A 27,647-nucleotide genomic window follows, 5' to 3' on the forward strand; every position below is an offset into this window, starting at 1 on the left:
ATTCTTCACTAACCCATAGTTTGCTGAAAAGTCAACAGGGCGAAGAAAAAGTGATGTTCATTCTTTTCTAAAGCCCCGGTCCTCAAAGAATCGTGGTCTCAATCATCCCTTAAAATATTTGCATAGATAATTCAACCAGCTTTATCAATGGGAAATTTTACTATCTGCAGCCCTCATATGCGTATAGTATATTACGTAGTATTTTAAAAGTTCTCCGATATATTGTGATCAAAGAGAGATAAATTCGGGGGCATAAACTTTGTACATAATGACAATGTCGGCCTATATCTTCCAGCCTTTCTAAGCGATGTGCGAAGCGGGGGGCAGTTACATTGAACTTTATAGCCTCTACATTTTTGCTTAAAGGTTCCTCTATCACTGAATTGACATAAATCTATTCTCCACCTCTGCCATTCAAATTGGGGAAGGTAAGCCTAGATAGCCAAGCACCTATTCATTTTCATCGAAGTCATCAAATGGCCAATGCTTCTGGGTCATTTCTTGATCATACTTGTTGTCAGAGACAGAGGCAATTGCCATCTTCTTAAGCTCCTGTTCCCGTTCAACTGCACCTTTAAACATTTCGTTTGACGTCCATCCATCAATGCTTACTCCAATAGCATCTCGAATTCGAGAGAGTTGGGTATCCATCTCTTCATATTCCCTTTCAATGCGGAGAGCTTCCCGGGCTTCTGATGGGTCGAAAGTCACAGGGCATTGAGGTATATGGCAGTTAGCGTTGTCCACCTGTTGATCGTCTGCGCAAGCAACGATGATATTCCAATTTTTCACGATATGTACTAAATCCGCTTTTAGCTGAGCGTTATTCCCTTCCCAGGGAGAAGCAGCATGGATAAACGTTTTCCGTTTTAATAGATGGTTTGAGTTTGTGTCAAGGGCGCGAAAATGACACGGGTTAAATCGTTTCGTAAGTTCAAGATAATAAAAGTGTAGGTGTCTCCTTCGAAACTTTTCTAGTGCAGCAGAGCGTTCATGTGGATTCATTTCATCTAAGTTATCAGGTAGTTTAGGAGGGGTGAAACTGAGTGATTCCTCATCGTCATAGTTTTGAATGTAGTGTGGAATCCCAGCCGCAAGGAAGAGGGGAAGGGCGGAACAGTGTTGCCAGTCAATTAAACCAATTATGTCCAAGTCCTTGTTAACAAAGATATTGTTAGGCTGGAGGTCAGGATGGCGCAAGATTGGCCTCTGTAGACCTTTGTCGTGCGGGACAAGATAAGGTATGATTTTTAGGTACTTCTCAAGAGTTTCGCTATATTCCTCCGGAGCAGACTTTTGATAATTCGTAGCTTCCCTGTATCCTCGTTCAAATGGAAAGCGCGGTTTCGCATAGGACTTTAACCATGCTAATTCTTTCTTCGCTGCAGCCTCCATACACTGACCGGCATCTAAATCTAAATGAGGCTTTTAGAAATTCTTTGTCCCCATGTTTATTATTTTGAGCATAACTTACGCGGACAGCGATTGATGTCACGGAGAAAGGACCGTTCCGCATACCACCACTTCAAAGACGTGTCCGGCCCAACACAGATTTCCGGGCAACCATGAGGAAGATTAGAATCCCGGGACAGGTAGACAGCAACTTTCTGCAATTCCGGGGGTAAATCGCGCCAATAATATAAACTACCGGATGCTGGAAGCTGGATTGCAAATAACTTCGCCTCAAGTTGGACCAATCCTGCTAAGACTTTTAACCGTTGTTTATCTGAAAGTGTATACCACGAATCCCCAATTGGGGTTCCATTAACCTTCCCCATAAGAATGAATTCCGCGCCAACAGAATTGTCAGGATTAGCAGAGTAACCAAGGACTTTCGGCACGGGAACATTATGGTAGCGGAGAAGGCCCAGCGTTGCAACCTCGTTCGCAACAGCAAGCCTTGTAGGGACGGTAGAAGGGTAGGGTAGCCGGGCGAGAATCTGGGTATTATCACCTTTCATTGTGATTTCAAAAATACGATTAAATCCGCCTTCTGCAAGCTTCCTGAAGCTCTGGATATCGGCTTCATGCCGGTCAACGGAGGCAGCAGCAACGCGTTTAAGCTCTTGGACGTTAAAGACTAGGGCTCTTTCAGCTCGGCGAAGCGACTCGTTGTATCTGTAAATAAGGGTTTGATTTCATCAGCCTCTGCAGTTCTATCTGTATGCATGCAGTGACACTCACATCCATCTACCAGAGGTGTACTCAAACAAGTGTTGATTCGGTTTATCGGTCGCACAAGAGCTGATAAAACGTATTCCAACAGACTGCCTGTGGGAGGCCTTCAAAGAACTCCAGTAGAACATGGTTACCAGGCAAATAGAGGAATGCGAAGGCGAGCGTAACCATCGTGACGTGACTGACATGGAATTACGTTGTAGACTTTCAGTTCCCGTTGATGGAAGTTCCTTTGCCACGATCGACCAGATATCACTCCGCCGTAGTGCCATAAGTAATAATCGGGAAGGTTAAGGTTCCTCCCGCTCCCGTTAAATGTTGTACGAAACTTTCACCGGTATGAAATTGCCCCAGCTGCAGTGTTTTACACACTGCCTGTACTGGCACTGCCGGAGAGCTACATTGTCAATATGAAGGGTGCCACTTTACCCGGGTTGGATGAGGGTGTGATCATAGTCGTAATAACTGGTTACAAAGTGTTAACTAGTTAGATGTTAGTCACACTAAGAATGATGGACAAGGATTATGAAACTAGTCATTCTCTTCGAGTCATCATGTTTGCCTCCTCACACTCAGATAATTACTCCGTACATCTTTGGTTAACTGGTGAAAAAAAAAAAAATGGCAGTTCTTACGGTTGCCTCCAAGGCAAACCATTCCCTCTTACTCCCTGCGCTATTAGCTGCTGAGTACGTTAGCCTGACAGATACCAATACCCCAATATCTACCGTGCTTGAGACGGTAGAGTCCGTAGGTCCAGCAAAAGAATACCTTAAACTATCCACGCAAGATGGAGTATTGATCTACGACCAAGATGTCTACGGTTACCTACGAGAAAATTTTCCAACTGCCCAGGTTGGTAGCAGTGATGAGGTATATACTCGTTAACCAACTCCACAATATTGCCCCTGCCTCGATTCTAACTAGTGATAGGTACTGGAATGGATCACTCGGTCTCTAGATTTGTCACCAGTCAATTTCAAATCCGTAGAGCAACCGCTCAGAGAACTCGAGAATCATCTTTCCCTGAGATCATTTATTATTGGATACTCGCTTACCCTCGCGGATATTACCGTGTGGGGGGCTATACGTGGAAACAAGGTGTCAATGTCCACCATAAAACAACAAAGCGGAAATATACTGAGATGGTTTACTTTAATTGAGTCTTTAAATCCCTGGATGAGCCGAGTTGCATTTGATCTTGAAGCCCCTGCCCGTGAGAAACGAGTTGCTATGAGCGCTGCTGGCGCCAGCTATGATATCGGCCTGGATACCCAGAGAATTGTTACTCGATTTCCACCAGAGCCTTCTGGGTATCTACACATTGGCCATGCAAAGGCTGCTTTGCTTAATGATTACTTTGCCCATAAGCAACCAGGGGGTACACTTATATGTCGATTTGATGATACAAACCCCTCAAAGGAAACTTCGGAGTTTCAGGATGCAATTCTGCATGACCTCCAGCTACTTGGGATTACTCCCGATAAAGTTTCTTTCTCTAGTAACTACTTTGGCCAAATGTTTGAACTATGTGTGAAGCTAGTTTCTGAGGGCAAAGCATACGCAGATAATACCGACAAAGAAGTGATGAATCAAGAGAGGCGTGATGGTGTTGCGAGTAAATGCCGCGAACTTACTGTTAAGGAGAGTCTCTATTACCTCACACAAATGAAACTCGACACCCCGGAAGGGCGAGGATGGTGCATTAGAGCGAAGATCTCAGTGGATGATCCTAACAAGGCAATGCGGGATCCAGTTATATATCGATATAACTCTCAGCCACACCATAGAACTGGAAATACTTGGAAAATATACCCTACTTATGACTTCTGCGCGCCGATTCTGGATTCCATTGAAGGCATTACATATGCTCTTCGGACGAATGAGTATAGAGACAGAAATCCTCAATATACGTGGATTCAGCAGGCTTTAGGCCTTCGCGAAGTCATGATCTGGGATTTTTCTAGGATGAACTTTGTGCGTACTGTTCTGTCGAAAAGGAAACTTGCGCTACTGGTTGAGAAAGGTGCAGTTTGGGGCTGGGATGACCCAAGGATGCCTACTATTCGTGGTATTAGGAGAAGGGGGATGACTATTCCTGCCTTGCGTGAATTTATTCTTAAGCAAGGACCTAGCAGGAATATCATCAACCTTGATTGGACGTCGATATGGGCTGCCAATAAGAAGATTATTGACCCGATTGCTCCCCGGTTTACTGCCATCTTGAAGGAAAATATAGTGTTTACAACGGTTTCCGGTGCTATGGAAGAAACTTTAGTGGAGCAGAGACGGAAACATCCAAAGAACCCTGATCTTGGAACGAAGAGTGTCGTCTATAGTAGTAAAATCTATCTTGAGCAGGAAGATGCGCAGTCCTTTTCGCTCAATGAAGAGATTACGCTGATGAACTGGGGAAATGCAGTTGTCCGCCAAGTTACTCGTAATGAGATGAAGAAAATCTCGCATATCGAGCTGGAGCTTCACTTAGCTGGTGATGTGAAGAAGACGAGCAAAAAGATAACCTGGCTTTCTCAAGACCAAGGTCTCGTCCCTGTGGAATTGGTTGATTTCGACTCTATCATTACGAAAGATAAGCTGGAGAAGGACGATGACATATCACCGTTTATCAACTGGAATTCCGAGTTTCGCTCCTATGTCTGGGCCGATTTCAATACTGGTGAACTTCGGGAAGACGATATCATCCAATTTGAACGAAAGGGTTACTATCGGGTCGACCGCCCGTTTTCTGGGGGACGGTCCGCCACTTTTTTCTCCGTTCCTACCGGCAAGACACTCTGAGATGTCCTTGGTGAGTATTGCATTAAACATTTCTGGCCATCCAAATGAATCATTTCAGTCGATTCTATGTTTTCTCTGCTCTCAAATGAGCTCGTAACCCTCTGCACCAGACACCAGTTGTATGTCCGCCTCCTTAGCCTTGCCTATGTGGATTATTCACGAAGAGATGGTTAAATAATTACAATCAAATACAATTCTTAACATCTAGCTTATGTAGCTTCATTCTTAAAACAGGTTTTCATGAGCGGTAGCAGCAGGCTTTTCTTGTTAAATCTAGGACAGAGAATTAATCTTGTGAAGGATAAAATTCGTACAAAACGTCCAGTTATAGTCAAGGGCAAGCCTCCATGATATATCAGGTGCGGAGAATGACTCTTATGAGAGCGGGCTGTCACAACTTATTTGGACTTGTCTACTACTATATAGAAATACCTAGAAGAGCCCAATTCTAAAAACTGCCTTCAAGCAACGTCATCAAAAAGATGCCCAACCCTCCCTCACTGTGGTTATATAGTCTTCCTCGCCCACGCAATCATTCAAAACTAGCCATGTAGGCTTCTATGTTCTATATAAAAGCAATAACCCATATTATCGATGAAATGGATTCGACTACCCGAGAAAATATTCTAGAGCGCCAGCTGGTAAACCTGAAAGCTATACGTGGGCTTTTGACGGTTGAGCAGGAACTGGAGATTCTTCGGAATTTCTTCCACAGATGCACTCAGAACCGCCAGGTCTTGTGGAGCGGTGTTCCGTATCATTGCGTTCAGCTATGGGCCAAGAATCATGGGATGCAGACGCTGAGCATGGCCATGGGCCCATTGATGGATAAGAAAGACCCATCGTGTCCCAAATCGAGTATGGGGCCGAATACATGGAGCAAATATATAAAGGGAGCCTCAGCCATTTTTGCCTTTTATATATCTCGGGGCGGATCAGTCATAGTTTTAACGCCGCCTCCTCCATTCAAGTTTAACCCTTCGGGGGCGACGAACTACCAGGCCATTGAGGAGCCGATTGTGAAAGGGGTATATGGGGGCCGCGCCGTATCGCGGATCGAGTTTGTGCATCCGACTGTCCGTGGCGCGGAGGACTTTTTGTACCAAGCGTGGCCCAACGATCAAACCTCCATCTGGGTTGCGAACTTCGGATCTTTGCCCGTCGAACAACCACTATGGCGAACGGCGCGAATGGTTATATCGTTACGAATAATTACCAAGGAAAATGAAATAACTGCGGGTCAGCCTATCATACAGGATACAGGCGCAGCAAATCCAGGGATCAGGGAAAAAAAGGTAGTAAGAGTCGTATCTCTTTGCGTAAACACCTAAGAAGCAATGGATTAGGAGGCTAACATAGCCAAAGGAGATCACATCTACGGCGAATTCTAACTCACAAAGGGGGAAACAAACCAAAGCTAAGAAAAACGCCAATGTCAACGCTGTGCCTAAGGACCGGAAGAAAGAGAAGGCAAACCCGGAGAAAGGAAAGGAGATGAAGGAGGAAAAAGAGAAGATGAAACAGAAGGCAAAACCAGAGACAGGAGAGAAGACGGAGGAGGGAAAAGAGAAGAAAAGGAAAAAGAAGAGGAAAAAGGGGGGGAAAGAAAAGGAATGCTATATTTGAGCTTCCGTCGAGTGTCGAATGACCAGGCTGAGTCGTAACGTCTATCAGATAGTTAACAAGTTATTTGTCGTAGTTATAATCTGCCATTCGGCCAAAAAGGCGAGCCCGCACCAATTGGCGGCAGAGAGACTGGTTATATTTTTGATATTATTTCTGTTAAGTGTAACTAGGTAGTTTACGTGATGATCGCTAGTTATCGTCATAGCTGGGATATAAAAACGTCTTAACTAGTTGTCTCGCCTTGCAACGACATGACTCTCGCCTGGACCTTTTCTAGCAAATATCTTACTCTTGTTTACTTCATCTGCTAGTTATGGATTCGGGTGCTGCTGATGACAAGCGAGTCTTGCAAACCTACGGGAAGACCCAGTACGCGCAATGTAACTATGCTGACGCGCTCACTGCTTTCACGACGGTATCTTACCACAAACCCCGTATCAGCTCTGAGGCCGGACTTGAATCTTTCTAATGGAGGGGAAATATATAAATCCAGGCCTTGAGCCAAGGAGAAGATGATAAAATAGGGATACTGAACAGCAGAGCCGCGACACACTGCAAACTAGGAAACCTGGACCTGGCACTCAAGGATGGGAGACAAATGATTGAAATCGGTGCCTCGGATGCAAGAGTATGATATTTCTATACCGCCCCCATAGGCAAATGGCACTGGTTGTATACGATACTGACACTTCTAATCTAGGGGTATCTGCGAACAGCTCAAGTTCTGCAGCTGAAGCGGAGGCTGCATGATGCCCTGCGATTATATGAATATGCCTTGAAATGTGTAGATGCAAGGGACACCAACCGTCCTGTAAGCCCATACTCCTTTATCAACTTTTGAACATAAGCTGACTTAAACGTAGAAAATTGAACTGCTCAAAACGAAGCTGGACAAGGTTTTAAATCCACCACGACGGGATCCATTCGCCGTATTACCACCTGAGCTGGTTGCAATGGTTCTACAGTATTTGAATTTGCGAACACTAATGTAGGTGGAAGCCATTGTGTCCTGTATATGTGTGCAAGTCTACTAACTGACACCTCTGTGGGTGGACAGAACGTTGCTTCGGGTCTCCAAGAGATGGGCAGAACTAGTAACGTCCATGGGCAAAGCCTTTTCATCCATGGACCTCTTTTTGGCGAGGAGAACAATTCCATTAATGGCAGTCCGTGCATATTTTCGGCGACATGCTAATACCATCGAGGTCGCTACCCTTGAGCGCCTCTCCCCGCAGAATGCTACGAAAACTTTAACCTGGCTCTCTAGATGCCCCAAAATTAATGACGTTACTTTGAATAACAATCTGGCACTACCGACAGATATTAGAATTCTCCATACATTCACTGGGCTGAAGAAATTGAAAATACCGAAATTTCCGCTAAGTTTCATGGAATTTGACTCTATTCTCACTATGGTTACCACGCTCGAATGCATTGATATTTCAGCAAAAGCCCCCGAAAAGTTGGGGGACTGGAGCTATTGCTCCCGTGCGCCACGGCTGCGAGCTTTGAAGATAACGCTGGATTATATATCAATCACAAGGCCCTTTTTCCTCGACGTAAGTAAGACGAAACTCATGTTCTTTGGTGTGGGAGTCGTGCTTAACATGGTCGTGTGCATAGAGCTCGTTAAGTGATAGAATGCCTGCTCTTGAAGAGCTGAGTATTCTCGGTGACGATGCAAAGATCTTGCTTCATGACCTGGATACAGATTTGTCAGGCCACCCATGTTTACGCGAATTTTACATTACCAATGTCACTTTGGATGCTCATATCAAAGCCCTACCAAAGTCTTTGGAATGTTTATCCATGATCCTTGTATCTAGCTCACGCATGCCCATCCACAGCTACAACTTTCTGGAAGGCCTCTTTAATTTAAAGGAGCTATACTACCACAGGTCCTCTTACGACATAGACTACATGCTCGAAAGATACTTCTCTGCTTTGGAGCCACGCTCGACTCCGATTTTGACGACACTTGGATTGTCAAACTGTCAAGCGTCTGCAGGGAATCTAGTCCCTTTAATGAAGAAGGGCCATCTATGCTCCATAACCGACTTGATTATTTCCGGTATCATTGGGGTGGATGATAGCATCACTGAAGTTATGGTCGATACAATGCCAAATCTAAAAAGGCTGGATATGTCGGGCACTATAATCACGGGCTACTCGATCAAGCTATTAGCTGATGCACCGAATATGAAACTAGAAAAAATGGCCTTGCATAGCACTCTCAATCCAATTAACAGAGATGCATACGAGTATGGGAAGAGTAAAGGGATTACATGGGAGGCAACCATTACTTCTAAGATTCCGTGGCTATCATAGCTCCTTAGTACTAGTCTGCGGTATGTAAATACCTTGGCGCTTTATGTCTTAATATATAAAAGGGATGAAACCCGTAGCTTTTATTCTTAATCTAAATTTCTAAGGCCTTTATAAAATAAAAGACCGCAATGTATATATGTGAATGGAACGACATGCCTCCCGCTAGTCCATCATTAGACGCTTCCGGGGCAGATGAAGGGAAATAGAGAGGGGGAAAGGGAAGAAAGAAGGCCAAGGCAATGAAAAGAACTACTTTACTGGCCTGTGGGGACTCCTCGCTCCTGGCACCACTTGAGAACTTCCTTATCCAGTTTATCCCTCTGGTCTCGTACAAGCTCTATCATCTCCTCGACTTGGTCCTTGTACTTGTCAAATGATCCGAGGTTCTCACTCTGTGTGCCGGCTCCGTTCTTCATGAGTGGAACGACAGCACTATCATAAGTGGAGATCATGAGGTCCATGACGGCAAAGAGCTGGTTTGGAAGCCACTATTTACATTGTCAGTAACTATATACGTTTAGGAGGGTTAGAGTCGAGCTTACAGTGACGATGGGGCTTCCTCCGGTGGCGGTTGGATGGGCGGTGCGCTTAATGATGTATTCTCTGGCAAAGAGCCAGTGTCTCCATCGGAAGCTGCGGACATGGTCAAGTGTCTTCATGTAGAGGAACACGGTCTCTGGGTCCTGCATGGAATACTTGGGGATGTCGAGCTCAGCAGATTTAGCAGCGACATGGGCAAGGAACTTGCGGTGGGGCATGGGACGGTATGCACGGAACTCATGCAAGATCTTCGTCAGGGGGGTGTCTGGCATGGGGATCTGGCAGAGGTGGTCAAGGAGTGGGATCTATTAACAGAAGAGAAACGAGGCCATTAATTAATTGTATGCTTGTGTTTGGTATTATCACAAGGGTGGCTCTTACAATGCTGTCGTTAGCTCCGGACTCTCCACGGAAACTCAGGGGCTGGTTGTCTTCAATGCCCTCGTATACAACACCGTTGGGGAACATGGACTGGGAAGTAATGCCAAAGATGAAGACACGGAACGAGATGTAATCACCTGGCTTGGAGTTCTTCCACATATCTATAGTTAAGATGTAAGTAAGGTTCTATGATATTGGGAAAGAATATGTTAAAGGGGGTGCTGTAAACATACCTTCCATGCAGGCTTCAATCTTTGCCATGCCCTGAAGGATAGTTCGGTAAGCATCGTTGACAGTAGCACGGTCAGCACCTTGCTCAACGGCATTAAGGATACGGACGACACCATCGACAAGGGAGCCTGTCTCCTTAACCATGTAAACGTGGGTCAGGATGAAGCCGGCTTCAGAGCTAGTAGGGTCAAGGCCGTGTTCGAAACCACGGATGAGCCTCAAGTTAGAGTAGTCATATCCTTTGGTGGTGTCTGCCAGGGCATAGTTGTATAGAGCATAAGAGGCAGCATATGAAAGGAATGGAGGGAGATCCAAACTGTCAATGAAGGTTAGCATAACGCTACTTCATGATACGGCACCCCAAAGACAGGGGATATATGAATGACAGTCAACAGGGTAGTAACATACATCTGAGCACATCGGTACATTGGACCAGCAATAGAGTGGGGGAGCCTATCCCGTCCAAGGCCGTAGCCCTGTTCCGGAGACGTGTTCCAGGACTTCCAGCAGGGTTCTAAGAGGTATGAAGAGGCTAGGAAAGAGTAGTCTCTGAACACGGCAGTAAGGGTATACAGATCCGGCTTCCCATCAGGGGTGACGATCTTGTCAATCTCATCCGTGAGATCCGGGAGCTCAGCATGGACGACAGAACCAAGCTCATAGGTAGCAAGGAGTCCAGGGGTTCCATCAGCCTTCCGGACGGGGAGACGGTCCATAATAGAGGTTAGAGGAGCAAACACCTCCGGAAGGATAGTTGGTGGAAGGATGGTTGGCATAAATCCTGAGGCAGCAGTGATGGTGAAGGGGTCCACAGACTTAGGAAGGGTTTTGGGGTCATCAAACACATGAGGAAAAGCCTTCATGGTTGAAGTAGGGATGTCCTCGATCCGAGTCATGGTGAAAAGAAGGGGGTAAGTGAATGGGTGAAGGTGGTTATAGGGGTTATAGGGGTTATAGGGATGTGTTAATGGAGTTTTAATAGGTATGTACCCTGGACAGGAGTGGTGGCAATGTTATGTGTAAGGGGATATGTTGGTATAAGATGAGTAAAGGCCTTTTTCAGACGTGAGAAAGGATATGACCAAGCAAATGAGCATAGAATGGCTTATTTGTCCTGGGGAAAAAGATAGAGAGAAAGAAAAAGTCGAAATCCGGAGGGGAAATTTGGCAGCATTATATATCCTTCTTGAGGCCGGAATTGATACCGGCCTCACGCACTAATTACGAAAGATGGGCAAGAGAAGATGGATCTGACCAGCCGCCGTTTGATCAGATGACGAAATAAGGTGGCTTTCTTGGATATAACCCAGAAATATGCATCATAGATGCCAACAGCAGTATCTCTTCATATTGGGCGTCTCTAGAGCCCGGATATGTCTGTATCTTCGATATAAAATGATGAGGAAGAGGCTCATGTCTTGATTAGGTAAGGGCTATTGGCGTTACCCAAAGGAGACTGGCGCCAATCTGTTCTCTCGATTGATTAGATTAGATCGTCTATATCCGCAACATAAAAAGACAAGATCAACCTCCAAGGAGTTCCCGAGACGATCCTATACGCTTTCTGATCCCTTATTTGCCCTCATGGCTCAGGGATGAAAGGTCAGTCTGATTTTACATGGCACTTCGATGTCGCTTCCTATGTCTCTTTTGTCCCAGCCTGGCGCAAAGTAGTACATGCAAACTACAAGGTCACCCAAAGTCAAACATCAAACGCCACGCTCACGATTGGCCATGAGCTCCGGATCAAGCCAAGAGGCCGGAATTGAACCGGCCTCCGTTGGTATCCGGCCAGTGGAAATTATTAATAATCTTGTTCCTGGGGATGATGGGAAACAGGAGAACTGCGAGTGGCTACGGAGGAACGGAGGAAAAAAAAAGGACCCAGACGGAGGGGAAGGTATATGGGGTGCAGGTGCACATGTTTTATCCAACCCTAAATTAATATCATACAACGACAAAAAGAGCCCTCAACAGAGATAGCTAACAAAAAGGAAAAGACAGAGATAAAAGGGGGAAGGGGAATAGTCAGGGTAGCGAAGTTATCATGACGGCCAATATCAGACAGAATAGAGATAATACCCAGAAAGGAAATGGTGTTAGGCTCTTGCTTTTTGACGACGGTATCTGCAGGCCGCTACTGATATGCACGTCGTAGCAGACAGTCTCGGTTGAAAGGCCTCCTGCTCTTTGGCACCGCTGTGTAAAGGCAGTGTCGGTCCCTTTTTCGCTCGCACTGGTATTGTGGTATATCGAAAGGTACTTGACCCGGAGATATACATCTGTCGTGCTAGGAGAGCCACTCCACATCCCTCCATCTGCCCACAAGTTCATATAAACGCTCCCCTCGTCTGTTGGAACTCGAATATTGTTCGTGTGCACCACCTTTGAATTCTGGTAGAACCGTAACTCTTCCTTTGTCCAGTCAAACCGGTGGAGCTGGAAGGATTCAGATGGCCTATGCCCCTTTAACGCAATAATCTCAGTTGCATTGTCAATCAGCCATCCCCGGTCGTCCAACGCCGGATGTGTGGTGTAGTGGACCAACATGGAGTCCTGCTTGAACTCTCTCGTCAAGATCTCAATATCAATCTCATTTTTATCGTCCTGTTTCCAATCCATCTGTCAGTGCTGTCATCACAAGATATTAAAGTCTGACACGAGGAACACAAACATGGTACCAGAAGAAGCCAGCCACACTACCCCCCGAAGCATTTTCCATTACCATGTTTGCCCTGAAGCTTCCATGCAGAATATCCGATGCACGACTCGCGATAGACGCCACACTGACGTTATGTGCTGACATCACAGACTCCTTAGGATATCCTTCCTGCCGCAGAGTCAGGTGGCCGTCTTCAAGGTACACATTCTCAGGCCGGTTGAGTATGGGCAATGGAGTCGCCCAGTTCATCACCGGTAGCCCCCACTTCTGGATCGCCCAGTCGCGCGTGAATTTGGGATTTGTGCTAAGCGGCTTTGTTGGCGAGAAGGCGCTGAAGTTGTTATGGATGAGGTGCGTATAATAGTCTTGGGTATCGTTGATGACGAAGCCGCATTCGCAGCTTGCCTTGACAGTAGGATAGAGGAGGAAGAATGCCAAAAGGACGTCCCTGATGAGAGATGAGAGTTCAACTCGAGCAGTTCTCACCGGCATATCTGAAGCTGGGTATCGATCGGAGCCGATGGATCAGTGGCAAAGGTTGCTTTGGCTGTGGCACAGGGGCATCAGCGGTAAGCCAGCGTAGATATAAACCAGCCTGGCTGAACTGCTGAACTGTATATACGTCTTTTATGACAAGAGTTCAACCCAGGGGGGTAAAAAGGCGCAGTCATGGTCCCTTGGAGTCCATAGGCTTGAAGGAAGAGAGAAGAGCGAGCTTCTGGTCTTGCGACAGAATTACCGCAATAGGAAAGGACGAGGTATTCATCCTGATTAGTGAGGAAGGCAAGACATAACCAAGCAGATTAGTAAGCCTTTGCATCTTGCATAGCAGTCAAGCAAAGCCTGTACTTGTTCTCATAGTTGAAAAAGTTATCCGATGTTGTAGATATAATTAGAGGACGCTGTCATAGAAGCATCCCCCACCATCAAATAACTATGCCAGGCAGTGATATGTCGAAAACGGCCCTCTCAGCGCCAACGCAACGGTCAGAAGGCTGTCCTTTATGCTATTACGGAGGTCTCCTATCTGTCGCAGAAACCCGGCATCAAACAGCATTTGCATTGTCGTTGAAACACCGAGAAAAATTCACCTGATTAGGAGAATTCATGTGATTGACCGAGGTTAAAGCAGCCATATTCTCTCATACTAGATCTGGACAGACACGAAGTACGCATTGATGGTTTAGTGGTAAAATCCGTCGTTGCCATCGACGGGCCCCGGGTTCGATTCCCGGTCGATGCACTTTTTTTTGCACTTTTTTTTGCACTTTTTTTACCCTCATAAACCACAGCCGTCAACTACTAAAACCCCCTGCCACCGCATTATTATGTTTTACTCTTGTAAAGGCACACGGGTATTTCTTTGTATACTACTCAATGCTGCCCCTAGCTGATCGAAAACTTGAGCTCTGCAAGATGGGAGAGAGATGATTGTTGTACCAGCTAAGAAAAACATACAAAGGAGAACTCCAGACACACAGGCAAGAAAGCAGACAGAGACGGAGAGACGATATAAACTCATGAAAGCATAGTAATAGTATAAAGGAGCCGCGTGCAGTACATGAGTGTTTAGCTGTAGTCGACAGTGGGGGAAAGGGAGGTAATAAGGATAAAAGATTATAGACGCCATAATGCCCATGGTTTGTTTGAATGAATCCCATATAAAAAAGGTAGGTTTTGGTTGCAGGAACGAGAGGGAAGGGAGAACGGGGTAGATAGGGTTGGATTGGGAGTTATTTCAAGTAATCGTCAACAACGTTGATAAACGCCCCAGCGCCGCCGTCTTCGCTTAGCTCGCTAATAAGCGCTTCAGTTTGCTGGTAAAGTCGCTCTAGTGTCGCAGAGGAGGATTTTCCTAGTGATACTACGCCTCAATTAGTCGATACATCTAATGTGGTTGATACTTCCAAGTGGAGGGTGGGGGTGGACGTTACCTAGGATAGCAGAATTCAGCTCCTCTGCGACTCCAACCCGACCGCTTGGATCTAACAAGTGGCCGTGGACCGACGACTTGGGATCCGCGTAAGCTACTAGTGAAAAGATGTCGTCTAATGTCTTTTTATGTTCCTTCTTTTCGTCTCCGGGGTAGTCAGCCTGCAGCTGTTGACCGTAGAGGATAGCCTCGTGCAGAAGGTCTTGGTCCTTCGTAGTTGTCACGGCATCATTGATATTGTTTCCGTCAGTGTCCATCATGTCACCTGTAGCGATAGCTTCGTTGGCCTCGGCCTCTACTTCGGGTTGCATGCCTGTCATTTGGTCGTCTACTTCCATATCAAGGTTGAAGACGTCCGGTGTTGTTTTGGCTGGGCCAGTAACTAAGCCGTTCGAGGAATTGGTGGCGATAGGTTGGGGCTCGGTGCAGCGACGCATCATCTCGATGAACTTTCTGCATCGTAGCCGGAAGTGGATGTGGGGGTTGTCACCCAGGACGTTGGCGTAGTGCACATTTGTGAGCTTGAGAGCCTTGTCAATATCACCTTCTAATATTGCTGCTCGGATTTCTAGAAGATGAGAATTAGTATGCAAGATATACAGAATGGATAGGAGACTAGACCTACTCTGCCTGTTAACAGCATCTATGTCATCCTCGAGCTCTAGCCCTTTCAAGGATGGGACGTCTTTGGAGTTCTGTAAAGCGCGCTTCTCATATTGCACTTCTTTGGCAAATACTTTGGCGGTCTCTACATATCCATCATGCGCAAGAAATTGGGCAACGAGTTTCTGCATAAACTCCGTTTCGTCTAGCGTAGGATGCAAGGTGGACAATTCCGTCATCTGGATGCTCCGCTGAACATCGTACTTTTCGTTCTATTGACGACCCCAGTTAGTATACATAGCTCACTCAACGGGCTATAGGGGGTCTGAAACATACCGCCATCATGCTATCAATGTCAAAGATAAACGGGAATTGGCCAAAATTAGCTCTGACATGCGCCCCAGGCTGCTTCCTCATCCCTACGCAGGGATAAAGCTTTGACGGCTTCAAGTCTCGGAAGGCGTTTCCTACCAATATACCATTAGCCGTCTGGCAAAGCATATAATAGAAAGTAGCAATAGCACTCACCGAGGAATGAGCCGTTCTTCGTGAAAAATGCACTTCCGGTAGAAAATACAATACCGCACCCAATCGTGTCATTGACAGTAAAGGTAGGGCCATATGGTCTCCCCTGTCCCTGATTGTCACCGAAAAAAGTCTTGCCGTCGTCACCATGGTAAGCCCAAGATTCCTGTTCCCAGCCTGGAAGTCTCTCTAAGGACGCCTTGTTGTTTGAGAAGCCCACACCAATCATACTACAAAAGACGATTAGCAAAATGTTTTCTTCACAGGGTAATAATTTTTCAATATAACATACCCATCCTTCGGTTTGGCTAAAATGGTAACTTCAAAGTAGTATATACCGCATTTTACCGGCATGGGCTGGTCGGCTCTTACGGCTGCCGCCTCGTGTTCCTGTTTATGAACATGGCCAATGTACCGCACCTCCAACCCGTCTGCCAGCAAGTCCAGACCACCGTACTTGTCACTCTCGTTCCAGCGTGCAGGCAGCGGGATGAGTGCCTGTCCCTCTGCCAGTGCGGTCGATTCAGCGCCTGGACCGTGACTCTCAACAATATCATACGTCATTCCCCTGTGTGAGGGAGCCATACGGTGTAGATTGAGCTGACTTGATGATGCAGATAGAGAGAGCGAGGAGGTCGAAGATGGTAGGCCATGGTGCTGTGCTGATGACCCGGAGGTAGGCGTCTGTTGGCTTTGCGACTGTGTCTGTGCATCACGCTGGGACGAGAGTTTGGATTTATGAGCTGCGTACAGCTGAGCCACGTATTTGGAGGACCGGAGGTACGAAGGGGTGAAGAAGGACGAGTCTTCTGTGTTATGATGGAGTGGATGGTTAATTCCGTAAGGGAGAGAGTGCAGGTCCGTCTGGTCGAGGAGTTTCTCGAATTGCTTCGAGTACGAAGGGAGGTTGCCGTGGCCCAGGTTCTGCTGCTGGAAGGAGAGGTTTGGATTCGACCTCCGCCAACTGCTTATGCTTGCGCCAGCACCGCTACCGTTGGTCTGCTGCATCGTGGTGGTGTCCAGGATGGCAGACTCTGGATTGCGGGAATTGCTTGTACCGGGAACGCTGGGGCTGGACGAGGCGTTTAAGCTTGGACGGAACGGAGACGATGGGAAGTGTTCGTCCTGCTCGTGCTCAGCTTGTCCGGGCTGGCGCGACAGGACAGAGGCGTAAGAGGACCTGCGCGTGCGATAGATGGTAGCGGTGGCCGAGCTTGGGACTGGGTAAGGGGAAGCTGGAAGACCAGAGCCTGCGCCTGTGCCGGAACCAGGACCAGAGCCTGGTGCACCGCTCATGGTGGCAGTGGCAGTCCTTTATGCTGATGCCTCGATGCCGACGATGGCCGGAATAGCAGGAGTCCGATACCTTAAAACAAGCTATGTAGTTTACACCGGTAGGTCAGTGAATGGACAAGAGACAGGTATCACTTCTGCTTGCTTACCTTCTTTTATATTATCGTTATTAATACCCCTGCCGCTGCCGCTGCCGTTCACTGATATCTGGTTGCTTGATAGTTTGTCTGTGTGTTTTTTTTTTTGCTGCGTTTGTCGCACAGTATCACCCGTACGGTCTTCAAGCAGCAACAGCTCTCGATATTTCTACTTTCGAAGTTGGGCTGCTTGCTTGCTGCTTATCGATACGCCGGCATAGCCCGCGAGTAGTTAAGCATAGGCGAGAGCCAGCTGGATAGAACACTGCCGCAGTGAAGGCGAGCTACAGCGGAGAAAGCTATTGTATATAAGACGTGGTTTATGAAGCCATGGCTGTGAGCGTGTTTTTATCTTCTTTCTGTAATAGTTTATGGGATGTTGTTTTTTGAGGGGGAGAGAAGTCCGGGGTCGAACGGTTAACTAAACAACTGGGGTTATAGGAGAGACGGGTCAGCCGTGGCTCGAGGGCTTGTCAGGGTTATATAGACCTGGGAGAAAGTAGAGAACGTACGTGTGGAAAGGCGAGCGAGGCTTTCTTCCTCTGCTCTCCCTTGAAGCTCGCGATGTACGAAGGAGAAGAAGTCAAAAGTCGAAGAAGTAACAGAGATCGAGGGTCACATGAGCGAGGCAGGGGAAACAAGCCAACGCACACGAGCAGATGGAAAGATAGAGTACGAGAGAGTAATGGAAGAAAAGACGATGGATTAATCAAGTAGTTATTTGGTTGCTGCTGCTAAGAGGCTCGAAAGGCCGGTTGATATTCTAAATGTACATGTAAAAAGCCCACCACCAGCCATAACCCAGAGACCACACCCAGTATCCATAATTATCTTATTTTGCACCTGGCAGAGAGAAAAGGGAAGTAAACAAAGGTAGAAGAAAGGAAAGGGGTGAAAGTGAGAATTCAGACCCAAGACGCCGCGAGTATAATAGTAAAGAGATATAAGGGGTGGACGAAATGGATAGTGTACAGGGAATAGAGGAGACGACGGTGATAGCTTTAAGAAGCAACGGCCACGGGAGCAGGCGACTCGATGCCCAGCATGCTGCCAGACGGCGTCTCATCCCGGTCAGCGTCAACATCGGGGTCAGCGGTGCTCTTCTCGCTCTTCTCACTCTTCTTCTCACTTTCCTTCTTTTCCTGGTCCGTCTCCTTCTTCTCTTCGTCCTCCGTTGACTTGGGACGCGGTGGAGCCCCCCAGCTGGGGACCTGCCAAAGCACGCCGGTGAAGGACTTGAGCTGGAACGACTTGCGCTCCCACTTGCGGCACGGCTTGCCTGTGCGGTCTAGGGCACGCAAACAGGCATTGATGGCGCCTTGGTTCGCTTTGGGGCCCAGACGGTGGTGGGCCGGGGGTGGTGGACGAGAGGGAGTCTCTCCATCCTCACTTTCTATCCTGTTAGTTGGATACACACAGATGTCTCACAATCAGCAGAAGGCCGGCTTACAGTCTTGGTTTCTTCTTGGGACCTGGCTTCCCTCGTGGCTTCGGCAGGCCGTCTGGACCCAAGGCGGCAGCGCCTCTCTTGGTCCCGGCTTTGGCTGCACCTGATGCCGGTGCCGAAGTAGGTGCGTTGCCGGCAGCTGGTGTCGACGGTGCAGGACCGACAGAGCCGTCTCCAGCGTTCGTGGTGGAGGCAGCATCGCCATCGGAGACGATGTCGGTCAGAGGCGCTGGCGGCGTGGAGGGAGAGCTCGACTCTTCCTCCTTGGCCTGGCTGTCGTCGCTGCTGGCATTGCTGGGGAACCGGCTGAGGACGGCCGGTGGAAGGCTGAGGACGACAATCTTCCTTGCCTTGAGCCTGCTGCTGCTGCTGCTGCTGCTGCTGTTGCTGTTGTGGCTGTGGCCAGAAACCGAAGCTGACGGAGCTGGTGCTCGAGACGAGGTCGACGAGGTGTCTGAGCCGGCCATTGTTGCAAAGATGGGGGGGCGTCTTGACTCTCTCTCTCTCTTGGGTGGTTGCAGAGTTTTTCCCTGTTTTGCGAGAGAAGTTGTTGTTTGGAGGTAATTAAGTTAGGGGCAGTTTGTCCGTCGGCGTCAGGTCAGGGCCAGTCGCAGAGTCGTAGCTTCGTGGTCTGGTGTCTTGGTGATGGGCTGGTAATAAGGGGTAGAAGGTAGAGAAGGGGAAGAGGAAGGGTGGGTGAGAAGGCGTTGTTTGGTCCATGGTTGTTCGCTTGTCCTTGTCCCGCGCATCCGTCTCACTTAACTAACATGACTAGTTGTGTGTGGCCTCTTTTTTTTTTTCCTTTCCCTTGCGCTTCCTTTCGCCGCGCCAGGAAGTGTGTGTGTCTTTTTTTTTCTTTCCGTCCCTTTTCGTGGCTCTTTTGGTTTTTCTTGGTTTTGGGGAGTTTGGGAAAGTTGCTGCTTAGTCACGGTTGCAGCCAGTCAGAGTCCAGTATCTCTGACCGCTAGACTGCTTTGGGACGTATGGTATTGGTATTACATGATTAGTAATGCGTTATGTTCGGTGATTATAAATAGAGTATCTACTTATGTAAGTGCTTATATAATACACAGCTTATCCTTCTTATGGGGAGGAAGAGAGAAAAAGGACGATGTTATTTTACTCTTCTTCTCCCTTCTGGCTGTTGTTTCTCCTGCCAATGACCGTCTGAACGGCCTGCTGTACCTCTGGAGCCTCCCTCACGCTGTCCCTGCTTAGCCGTTCCTTCATTCCCCGCCGCAGCCTGGCCACTCGGTCTGCGTCACCTGCAAAGGGCAGCATGTCCATCCCTAGCAGCTTGGCAGCCTCTGCATCCTGTGCCTGAGCCAGTTGCACGATCCGTGTCAGCTGTCTCTGCGTCTGTCCGCTCAGCCCTTCCTCGCCCTGGCCCTGGCCTCTGCCTGCCCTCAGCTTTTCCTCCGGAGGGGTGAGTTGTGATATGAAGATGTTGATGGTCACAGACGCCGTCCGCGCAAGGGACAGCATCTGAAACGGAAGAAGGTAGAAGGTGTCCAGCCTCAGCAGCTTGGACAGCGTCGCCGGAAGGTAGGCCGACGGGATAAAGGTTGCGTTCGGGTGGGTAAGCAGCGTCAGCTCGAGGGTCAGGAGGGCGAAGAACGTGTAGAAGCGCCACTTTCTCACGCATCCTCCTGGTTAGTTTGGTGTTTTTCTCCAGTACAAGGATATAAGAGGCACTCACGTATCTCGCCCATGCAGAGAACCAGAACATGTTCAGCACAACCATCATCAAGAAGCCGGCCAGGTACTGCGGCACAAGCGCAAAGAGGCCCTCGTAGAAGTATGCGCCCATGCTCAGCGCCTTGCCTGCGCCTTCGGGTCTGTCCACCACCCCGGCTCCGAACCGATCATACGCAAACCTCTTGACCGGGTCGAGTAGGGTATCCTGCGCCAGCCTTAGCATCACGAAGAACGCATCCACATCCCCGCCTTCCTCCGTCATGTTGCCCAGGGCCGAAGCGGTGGACGTCTGTCTGGCCTTGTCGGGGTGGAACAATGCGGCCAGTCGTCGGAAGCGGGTCTTGATCGTCCGCTCATCCGACGTTGGCAGGACTCCCAGAAGACTGTAAAAGTCCCCGGCTAGTCGGAGGCTGCGGTACTCTTCATAGATGGTATACAGCAGGTAGCTGCTTATCACTGCGACGTGGATACGGCGGTTGTGACGAGTGTGTAATGACGAGCCGGGTTGAGGGTGCGGTGAGCCCGCTCGGATGGTGATACGGTAGTAAAAGTTTTGCAGGAAGGACGTTGCTAGCTAGGTATCATTAGAATTAAGGATACGTAGCAGGAGTGTATAACGGGTGCTTACACCGGGAAGAAAGGCCCAGCCTGCAAAGGAGAGAACTCTGGATGCAGCGTCCATCGCAAAGGTAATGAAGAGAAGAGGGGGGAAATTAGGGTAAATAATCTAGATACTGTCCATCTTATCCGTCGCTTTCTCACCCCTCTAAAATAATATTTTTTTGATGCCACGAAACATCAAAGAAGGAAAGCCGGCGGCTAAAGTATAAGAAGGGCGCTTCCCGTCCTGGCGCTAACCGCCAGCCAAGAACTTTAATTTCTTAATTTTTATTTTTTCCTTTTCACGCAAAAATAATGTCACGATAGAAAGGGAAAAAGCGGCCAAAGTTACGTTGTCAATTGACGGCCCAGCATGTCCGTGGATGCGATGGATATTGACTCGATATCGTCGCCAGAGAAGAAGCGCAAGGAAAAGAGTGAATCAAAGAAACGCAAGAGGCATGAGCAAACAGGGGATTCAGTCGTGGTAGACGACAGCGAGAAGAAGAAGAAAAAGAAGAAAAAGGACAAACATTCGAAAGATGAGAAAGGTTCAAAGAAAAATGATGATAAAAAGGAGGAGAAGGAAGAAGTAGCTGCGTCTCGAAAACCTCTTTCAAAATCGACCTCGAGAGACAAAGATACTCACACCCATTCCTCATCCACCGCGGACCAGCTACCTTCTTTCCACCGCGTGACAACAACACTATACCTCCCTCTCTCACCCATTGCCATATCGCCAACTCATGCGGTTTCGTCCCTACTAGCAGAGCACATCTCTCCCTTGCTCCTGACTTACTACCCGCCCGTCCGTGGCGTGGTACTCGCTTACTCCAACCCTTCCGTTTCAGCTACCAAGCCCACTCTCGACTCAACATCGACATGCACGCCGAATCCAGAGCCACTTACTCTCGCCAAAACTGCAGGAGAATACGGTGTCCTACACATCTACCTAACCCTCACGTTTCTTGTCTTCCGACCTGAACGCGGCCAGACGCTCGAGGGTTGGATCAATGTACAATCAGAAGACTTTTTGGGTGCCATTGTATTTAACCTATTTTCCATTGGTATTGAGCGTCGAAGGCTGCCTGCGGACTGGAAGTGGATAGCGCCGGGACAACAACCAGACAAGCCCAGCACAAATACCACGACGACAACTACATCTCCTACCTCCAGCAAGGACGAGGAGGATGAGGATGAGGATGAAGCAGACTCGGATAAAGAGAACTTCAAACCACTGGCTTCAAACAGTGAAGCGTCACAGTTCGAAGACGCAGCTTCTGCAGAGACGGGATATTTCCAGACACGCTCGGGCAAGCGTGTGCGTGGAACTATTCGGTTTCGTGTCCGTGATGTCGATGTTATACCGGGCAGTGAGCGGGATAAAGGCTTCCTTAGTCTTGAAGGGACCATGCTGAGTCGCGAGGATGAGGAGAAGCTTGTTGCTGAAGAAAGGAGCAAGGCATTGGGGGCAGGGAGGGCAAAGGCAGGTGATAACTACCATGATCCTACGTCTAGAGAGCGTGGAGAAGAGGAGGCTGCGGATGTGGATGTGAGTATGTCCGGAGCTATTGACGAGATACTACCCTCGACTGTGGAGAAAAAGAAGGAGAAGAAGGAGAAGAAGAAGAGCAAAAAGGAGAAGACGAGCTCTAGCTCAAAGTCATGAGATTTTATGACGCCCTTATATGAATCGAGATCTTTTACCCTGTCTTTCTACTGGAGTGCTTATGTAATCACCTAGCAGCTTCTTCCTAGAGGCTCAAAAGTTGTTTCTCTTCAACTCTTCGACGAAGCAATTGACGATGACCTTAATATAGCCCAAACTAGACAACACGAGATATAATAATATAATATTCGCTATAATGCCGCCAACAAACCAAGAACTATCACTCCTGATAAACCCTCTCGTCCCAGACTCGGTCACACATAACAACCGGGTACGCTCATCCAAGTTATGGCCTGCACGATCGAAGAGAAGAATACTAACATTGTATCTTAGATCCTCGCAAACCTACATTCCCTAATAGCATTCCTGCTAGGCACTGCAGCCGGGATACTCGGCCTCCAATCCGCATACGGCTTCACATTCTACCTGCTAGGCACGATATTCGTTTCGTTCCTAGTCCACGCCCTGCTAGTGAAGGACAATACCAGCCCAGGCATAAGAGGAAAAGACACAAATAAAGGGGTATCTGGCATCGGGGTCTACTTCCCGGGCGATGGAGAGTTGGTTCCTTCAGGTGGCGGCGGGTATGCGAGAAAAGGCGCATGGAAGGACCTCTGGTTCAGCGGCCTCGTTGCTACAGAGGCTATCAGCGGGTTTGTCCTTGGGTGGGCTGGTGTCGGTGGTGTCTTGAGATAGAGGAATGCCGAATACCTTTTTATTCTAATGGAGAGATCTTCGACGCACAGTCATACCCATAAAAAAGAGAAGGGAAAATGGTAATTGCTCAAATACGTAAAGAGACAAGTTAACCAGGTCATTCAATATCATGAACAGGTCCAAGAATTCCAGTCACACTAGACGGCTTCTCCACGCGCAGCAATGAATGCCTCCATATGCTCTGTATATTCCGCAGCGCCCTCTAAATGTTGCTTCCCGATAATAAAATGCGGCACACCCTCAATCTTCACTGTGCTCCTTATCTCCTTCTCTTCCTGCTCCATCTCAGCTATCCCCTTGTCACTAACCAGCCAATCCGCAACTTCATCCTCGCATAGGCCAGCCTTCACAGCCGCCTCCACCACAACATCTATCTTACTGATATCTTCCCCCATCTCAAACTGATAGCGGAAAAGCTGTTCTGAAACCTTGCACTGCATTTCACTGCCCTTCTCCTTATACACAATATGTAGTAGTTGATGCGCCAGTCTGGAGCTCCCCATACGTCCATCAAACGAGAAATTGATGCCACACTGGGCTCCAACGCGCTTGAGGCGAGTCTGGGCAGCTTCCACCGTCTTGGAATCTTTCGCACGACGGAGCATCCGATCTATTCTCTTTTGGTGAGTCAATGTTGTTCCCCATTTTCACTGGAGGGATATAAAATCGGGAGGAACCGTATACCCGAGATCAATTCGCTCTCCGCAGGTGGCTCCTTGTCAATAAAGTACGGCTTCCAAACGATCTCAAATTCATCCTTGGAACCTCCCGGATATGTCTTCTGGTAGAGACTGATCGCCCGCTGAAGGCTGCGATAACCGATGTAGCACTGTTGTTCCGTCAGTCCGTCATTTTGCGGGGAAAGATATAGAGGCTACAGGAATAAACTACCCATGGACATATAACATCCGACACAACATTTATTGGAATAACTACCATGGTTGCCGCTATCTGGCCTTCAGAAAATCTAGGAGGATATGGGTAAATGTGCTGGGGTTTCAGAGAGATCAAGTGGGCGTAAAACGGGCTACCCGAGGGATGGAGGGGACTAACCAATAACTATTTAATCCCGTTGCCTAGAGTCATCCTTCGGGATAACTTAGGCCTCTTCTGACGCATATTTTAGATCCCCTCAAAACTATGGCGAAAATCAGCGTACGTAGCATGTATAGGAGCCTACATGCTAGGGATCTATGGTCCCGGCAGTGCGCTATACAGTAGTTTAAGTGAATATAGGTAAGGTTTCATCAGGGACAAGAAGCTTGTGTTTATTTAGCCTGAGATATGAACATTAAAGCCAGTGATTTGAAGCCTCAGGAACGTCCGAATATGGCGGCTTCAATAAGCGGACGGCTAGTGCATTTGTTCTATTTGACCTGCAGATAGCATTCTTCCTTAATCCTTCGCCGTATGTACGTTTACACGTCGATATATCGTATATATAGTCGTTATGACTGATAAGCCTTGTGTATCTACTATAAAGCTCCTGTGGTCCTGACGCTAGTTTGAAATGTATATGAATGAAGGATAGAATTGCCTAACAACCTTTGGTATACAATATTAAAATATAATAACTATAAATCTGAAGAAAGTCTATAGATGGCGGGTATATTACAAAACAGGTGGAACAAACGAATGAATCGAGAATCACGGAGAAGTATTTTCTGGGTCTATGACACCAGCATTCTGCTTCCTCAGGCCTCTGAGCCTGTTCTTTTCTTCCAGCACAGCCTGAGCTTGTCTCTCCTTCTCTAATTTCGAGAGAGGAGTGCTGATATATTTATTGGCTTCTACGGTGCGCTGGAGTGAAAAGTCAGCCGAAACTCATTTACTAGCAAGGAGCAGAGTGGTAATTAGGAACTCACCGTGACAAGGGCCCATAAAAAGGGTATCCGAATGACTTCACTACTAACAATAGCATCGCCAGCCTTTCCGTCTTCAGCAGCTTTTCTTTCAGCTTCCTCTTTAGCCTTTTTGGATTTGATCCAGACGTTCCCGAGGAAGAATATAGCAACCAAACTAATGGCCATGATAGGAATGATGGAAATGAAAGCCCACATCACAGCAGTCTTAGCCAAGTCGCGAACGTAGTTCTGGATATCAGGTGGCAATTTATCAATAGCCCCCAAGCTCTGGCTGGTGTTGTGTAGATCCACACCTCCGCTACCACTTCCAGGGCGGAAGACTTCGGCCATTTTATTGTTAAACACACTACCCATAATGGTCAAGGCAAGTGTTCCCCCAAAAGGGAGACAGAACCTCATAATCGACATAGCCGGGGCAATTTTATCTGGCCAGATACCTGCAACATGAAGAGTGGCCGGCATGAAGCGCATTCCAGTTCCGGCGCCGGCGACGGCCATCATTCCGCTGACGACGGGAATGTTGCGAGTTGTGATTGCCCAGGTAAGGAGGGCAATACCAATAGTTTCAATAACAGTGCCGGCACTCAGGGGAACAAAGGTTTGCGCGGGCCAAACATTGCACGTAAACATGGCAAAGTAGACACCGACTAGCAAGTGAGGTTAGATGTAATTCTCTTACAGTAAAAAAGTTGATACTTACATCCAATTCCAGGGATATAGTAAAGCAGTTGAAGGCCGGAACGGCCAGCTTCATAGCCTTCGACAAGCGTAAAGTAAATAGAAATAAAGTAGAAGACAGAAAACATGACTGTAGCGTGGTTCCTCATCAGTATTGAGCCAAACATTTCAACATGTACAAGTCAGCTTACCAGCACCAGTTGCAAATTCAATGATAGCCAAGACGATCGTATCTCGGTTCCTGATGATGTCTGACGGGATCATGGGGGACTGTTGGGGAAGCAAGCGGCCGACTATGCGGCCCGGCTCAAGAAGATATTCATAAGCGAAGAAAAGGATAAAAAGAATTGATCCGATAACGAGGGGAGTAAGAACAGCTGCATGAGTCCACGGATATGTAACACCACCCCATGCGGTTCCGAGAATGAGGAGACCGACACCGAAAACGAATAGAAGAGTGCCACCGATATCAATGGTGGCTAAGCCGGGTAAAAAGCTGCTCCGTCGAGATCCCTTGATGAAATGACTGCCTTGTACCAGTTCGTTACGGAGGAGAAAGTAAATTATAAAATGTGCAAAGAATGCGACCTAGTGGATAGTTTAGATGAACCATTACTATAACAGCTGGATAGAAGGACTTACTGGGATGGTCAGAACGAAACAATATCTCCAATTAGACTAATAAAGCACAGTCAGTAAGAAGACACCTGCCAATATTCGGTATTGAAGGCCCGGAGAGATCCTTACGTTTGTCAGATAACTATTCTTAAGTTAGCTATATGAGGATTATAGAGTATAAAAACATGGAGTAGACTCACCCGCCGATAATGGGACCGACACTGTAGGAAAGCCCTGCAACAAACTGAAAGATGGTAGAGTTCTTTGCATTATCCTTCAAACTGACTTTATCAGCTAAGATGATTTGGATCAAGTTTGTGATGCCCGAAGCACTGGTTCCCTGAAGTGCTCTACCGAGTAGTAGGACGCCCCATGATGGAGCCGCGGCGCATAGGACACTGCCGATTAGCATGAGGAACATTGCCAACTGTAGGACGAAATGTCGACCAAAGACATCAGATAGTTGACCGAATGCGGGAATGAATGCAGTCGAGGTAAGGGTAAAGGCAGTCACGATCCAATTCAGTTGGTCGAGCTTATCTATGTAAAGAGGTTAGATGAAGGTAGTCGGAGAATCTGGTAAGGTATCGTACTAAAGTGAGATGCAATAAAAGGCAAAGCAGCGGCAACAATGGTTAAGTCGACAGAGGCGAGGAAATAGGGCAGTAGTAAGCCTGCAATCAACTTCCATCTGTAGACACGGGCATCGTGTTTTTCCTTCTTGCACAGCTCACAAGGCCCAGTAGTCTGAAATTCAGGTTGTTGGTTTTGGTCGGCTAGCTTAAGGGAAGCATTAAGTTGCTTGGGCTCAGCGGAGCCAGTCTCCGGGCGAAAGTGTGTCTGCTCTGATACTTCCGATAACAATGGTGAGGCTATGTTATGGTTACCGCTCTGTTGACGGTGGGTGCACAGTTTCTTCTCCTTCTTTTGCTGTTCAGAATCGACGACAGGCTCAGCGCTTGACTGCCTCTCTGCGCGGCGTTTCTTGATCGCTTTATATATGAACATAATGCGCGTAGGAGTGAGCAACAAGTGGGTAAAGAGGGATAAAGAAAGTCCTATATGAAGTGCACTCTGGTTGGGATTGGGGTATAGGGATGAAAGTAGCATTCCAGAAGG

The 27,647-nt window shown here is 47.7% G+C and overlaps 13 protein-coding genes and 1 non-coding gene across 14 annotated transcripts; 6 read left to right on the forward strand and 8 right to left on the reverse strand.

The window, feature by feature from the left end:
* Positions 1-450: 450 nt before the first annotated feature.
* Positions 451-2,306, reverse strand: MCYG_05988 (phosphotransferase family protein; the record flags this gene model as incomplete). The annotated part of the gene is made up of 3 exons (XM_002846073.1): positions 451-1,409; positions 1,475-2,118; positions 2,185-2,306. 3 exons carry the CDS (start codon positions 2,304-2,306, stop codon positions 451-453), a joined length of 1,725 nt encoding a protein of 574 aa, XP_002846119.1.
* A 493-nt stretch (positions 2,307-2,799) lies between these two features.
* On the forward strand, positions 2,800-4,977 carry MCYG_05989 (glutamyl-tRNA synthetase; the record flags this gene model as incomplete). Its single annotated transcript, XM_002846074.1, has 2 exons — positions 2,800-3,033; positions 3,112-4,977. 2 exons carry the CDS (start codon positions 2,800-2,802, stop codon positions 4,975-4,977), a joined length of 2,100 nt encoding a protein of 699 aa, XP_002846120.1.
* Positions 4,978-5,576: 599 nt separating this feature from the next.
* On the forward strand, positions 5,577-6,603 carry MCYG_05990 (conserved hypothetical protein; the record flags this gene model as incomplete). Its single annotated transcript, XM_002846075.1, has 2 exons — positions 5,577-6,275; positions 6,337-6,603. 2 exons carry the CDS (start codon positions 5,577-5,579, stop codon positions 6,601-6,603), a joined length of 966 nt encoding a protein of 321 aa, XP_002846121.1.
* Positions 6,604-6,916: 313 nt separating this feature from the next.
* Positions 6,917-8,931, forward strand: MCYG_05991 (F-box domain-containing protein; the record flags this gene model as incomplete). The annotated part of the gene is made up of 5 exons (XM_002846076.1): positions 6,917-7,018; positions 7,304-7,414; positions 7,467-7,591; positions 7,661-8,162; positions 8,227-8,931. 5 exons carry the CDS (start codon positions 6,917-6,919, stop codon positions 8,929-8,931), a joined length of 1,545 nt encoding a protein of 514 aa, XP_002846122.1.
* A 254-nt stretch (positions 8,932-9,185) lies between these two features.
* MCYG_05992 (indoleamine 2,3-dioxygenase family protein) lies at positions 9,186-10,979 on the reverse strand (the record flags this gene model as incomplete). Its single annotated transcript, XM_002846077.1, has 5 exons — positions 9,186-9,419; positions 9,474-9,776; positions 9,853-10,013; positions 10,086-10,399; positions 10,492-10,979. 5 exons carry the CDS (start codon positions 10,977-10,979, stop codon positions 9,186-9,188), a joined length of 1,500 nt encoding a protein of 499 aa, XP_002846123.1.
* A 1,132-nt stretch (positions 10,980-12,111) lies between these two features.
* Positions 12,112-13,237, reverse strand: MCYG_05993 (conserved hypothetical protein; the record flags this gene model as incomplete). Its single annotated transcript, XM_002846078.1, has 2 exons — positions 12,112-12,690; positions 12,875-13,237. The coding sequence occupies 2 exons, from the start codon at positions 13,235-13,237 to the stop codon at positions 12,112-12,114; spliced, it is 942 nt and encodes a 313-aa protein (XP_002846124.1).
* Positions 13,238-13,917: 680 nt separating this feature from the next.
* On the forward strand, positions 13,918-13,988 carry MCYG_10560. The gene has a single exon. It is a non-coding gene; the product is annotated as a tRNA-Gly (tRNA).
* A 632-nt stretch (positions 13,989-14,620) lies between these two features.
* On the reverse strand, positions 14,621-17,102 carry MCYG_05994 (SPRY domain containing protein; the record flags this gene model as incomplete). Its single annotated transcript, XM_002846079.1, has 5 exons — positions 14,621-15,246; positions 15,304-15,553; positions 15,618-15,627; positions 15,869-16,036; positions 16,099-17,102. 5 exons carry the CDS (start codon positions 17,100-17,102, stop codon positions 14,621-14,623), a joined length of 2,058 nt encoding a protein of 685 aa, XP_002846125.1.
* Positions 17,103-18,237: 1,135 nt separating this feature from the next.
* MCYG_05995 (DUF1711 domain-containing protein) lies at positions 18,238-19,150 on the reverse strand (the record flags this gene model as incomplete). Its single annotated transcript, XM_002846080.1, has 2 exons — positions 18,238-18,634; positions 18,687-19,150. 2 exons carry the CDS (start codon positions 19,148-19,150, stop codon positions 18,238-18,240), a joined length of 861 nt encoding a protein of 286 aa, XP_002846126.1.
* Positions 19,151-19,802: 652 nt separating this feature from the next.
* On the reverse strand, positions 19,803-21,063 carry MCYG_05996 (conserved hypothetical protein; the record flags this gene model as incomplete). The annotated part of the gene is made up of 3 exons (XM_002846081.1): positions 19,803-20,276; positions 20,383-20,955; positions 21,010-21,063. The coding sequence occupies 3 exons, from the start codon at positions 21,061-21,063 to the stop codon at positions 19,803-19,805; spliced, it is 1,101 nt and encodes a 366-aa protein (XP_002846127.1).
* A 291-nt stretch (positions 21,064-21,354) lies between these two features.
* Positions 21,355-22,827, forward strand: MCYG_05997 (conserved hypothetical protein; the record flags this gene model as incomplete). The annotated part of the gene is made up of 2 exons (XM_002846082.1): positions 21,355-22,643; positions 22,740-22,827. The coding sequence occupies 2 exons, from the start codon at positions 21,355-21,357 to the stop codon at positions 22,825-22,827; spliced, it is 1,377 nt and encodes a 458-aa protein (XP_002846128.1).
* A 19-nt stretch (positions 22,828-22,846) lies between these two features.
* Positions 22,847-23,346, forward strand: MCYG_05998 (conserved hypothetical protein; the record flags this gene model as incomplete). Its single annotated transcript, XM_002846083.1, has 2 exons — positions 22,847-22,921; positions 22,984-23,346. 2 exons carry the CDS (start codon positions 22,847-22,849, stop codon positions 23,344-23,346), a joined length of 438 nt encoding a protein of 145 aa, XP_002846129.1.
* Positions 23,347-23,504: 158 nt separating this feature from the next.
* Positions 23,505-24,306, reverse strand: MCYG_05999 (conserved hypothetical protein; the record flags this gene model as incomplete). The annotated part of the gene is made up of 3 exons (XM_002846084.1): positions 23,505-23,977; positions 24,052-24,196; positions 24,259-24,306. The coding sequence occupies 3 exons, from the start codon at positions 24,304-24,306 to the stop codon at positions 23,505-23,507; spliced, it is 666 nt and encodes a 221-aa protein (XP_002846130.1).
* Positions 24,307-25,220: 914 nt separating this feature from the next.
* Positions 25,221-27,536, reverse strand: MCYG_06000 (conserved hypothetical protein; the record flags this gene model as incomplete). Its single annotated transcript, XM_002846085.1, has 6 exons — positions 25,221-25,879; positions 25,933-26,040; positions 26,102-26,498; positions 26,601-26,670; positions 26,729-27,068; positions 27,122-27,536. The coding sequence occupies 6 exons, from the start codon at positions 27,534-27,536 to the stop codon at positions 25,221-25,223; spliced, it is 1,989 nt and encodes a 662-aa protein (XP_002846131.1).
* Positions 27,537-27,647: the final 111 nt, after the last annotated feature.

The sequence above is a fragment of the Microsporum canis genome, genomic scaffold (assembly GCF_000151145.1).
Source record: "Microsporum canis CBS 113480 supercont1.5 genomic scaffold, whole genome shotgun sequence".
Taxonomy (NCBI): domain Eukaryota; kingdom Fungi; phylum Ascomycota; class Eurotiomycetes; order Onygenales; family Arthrodermataceae; genus Microsporum; species Microsporum canis.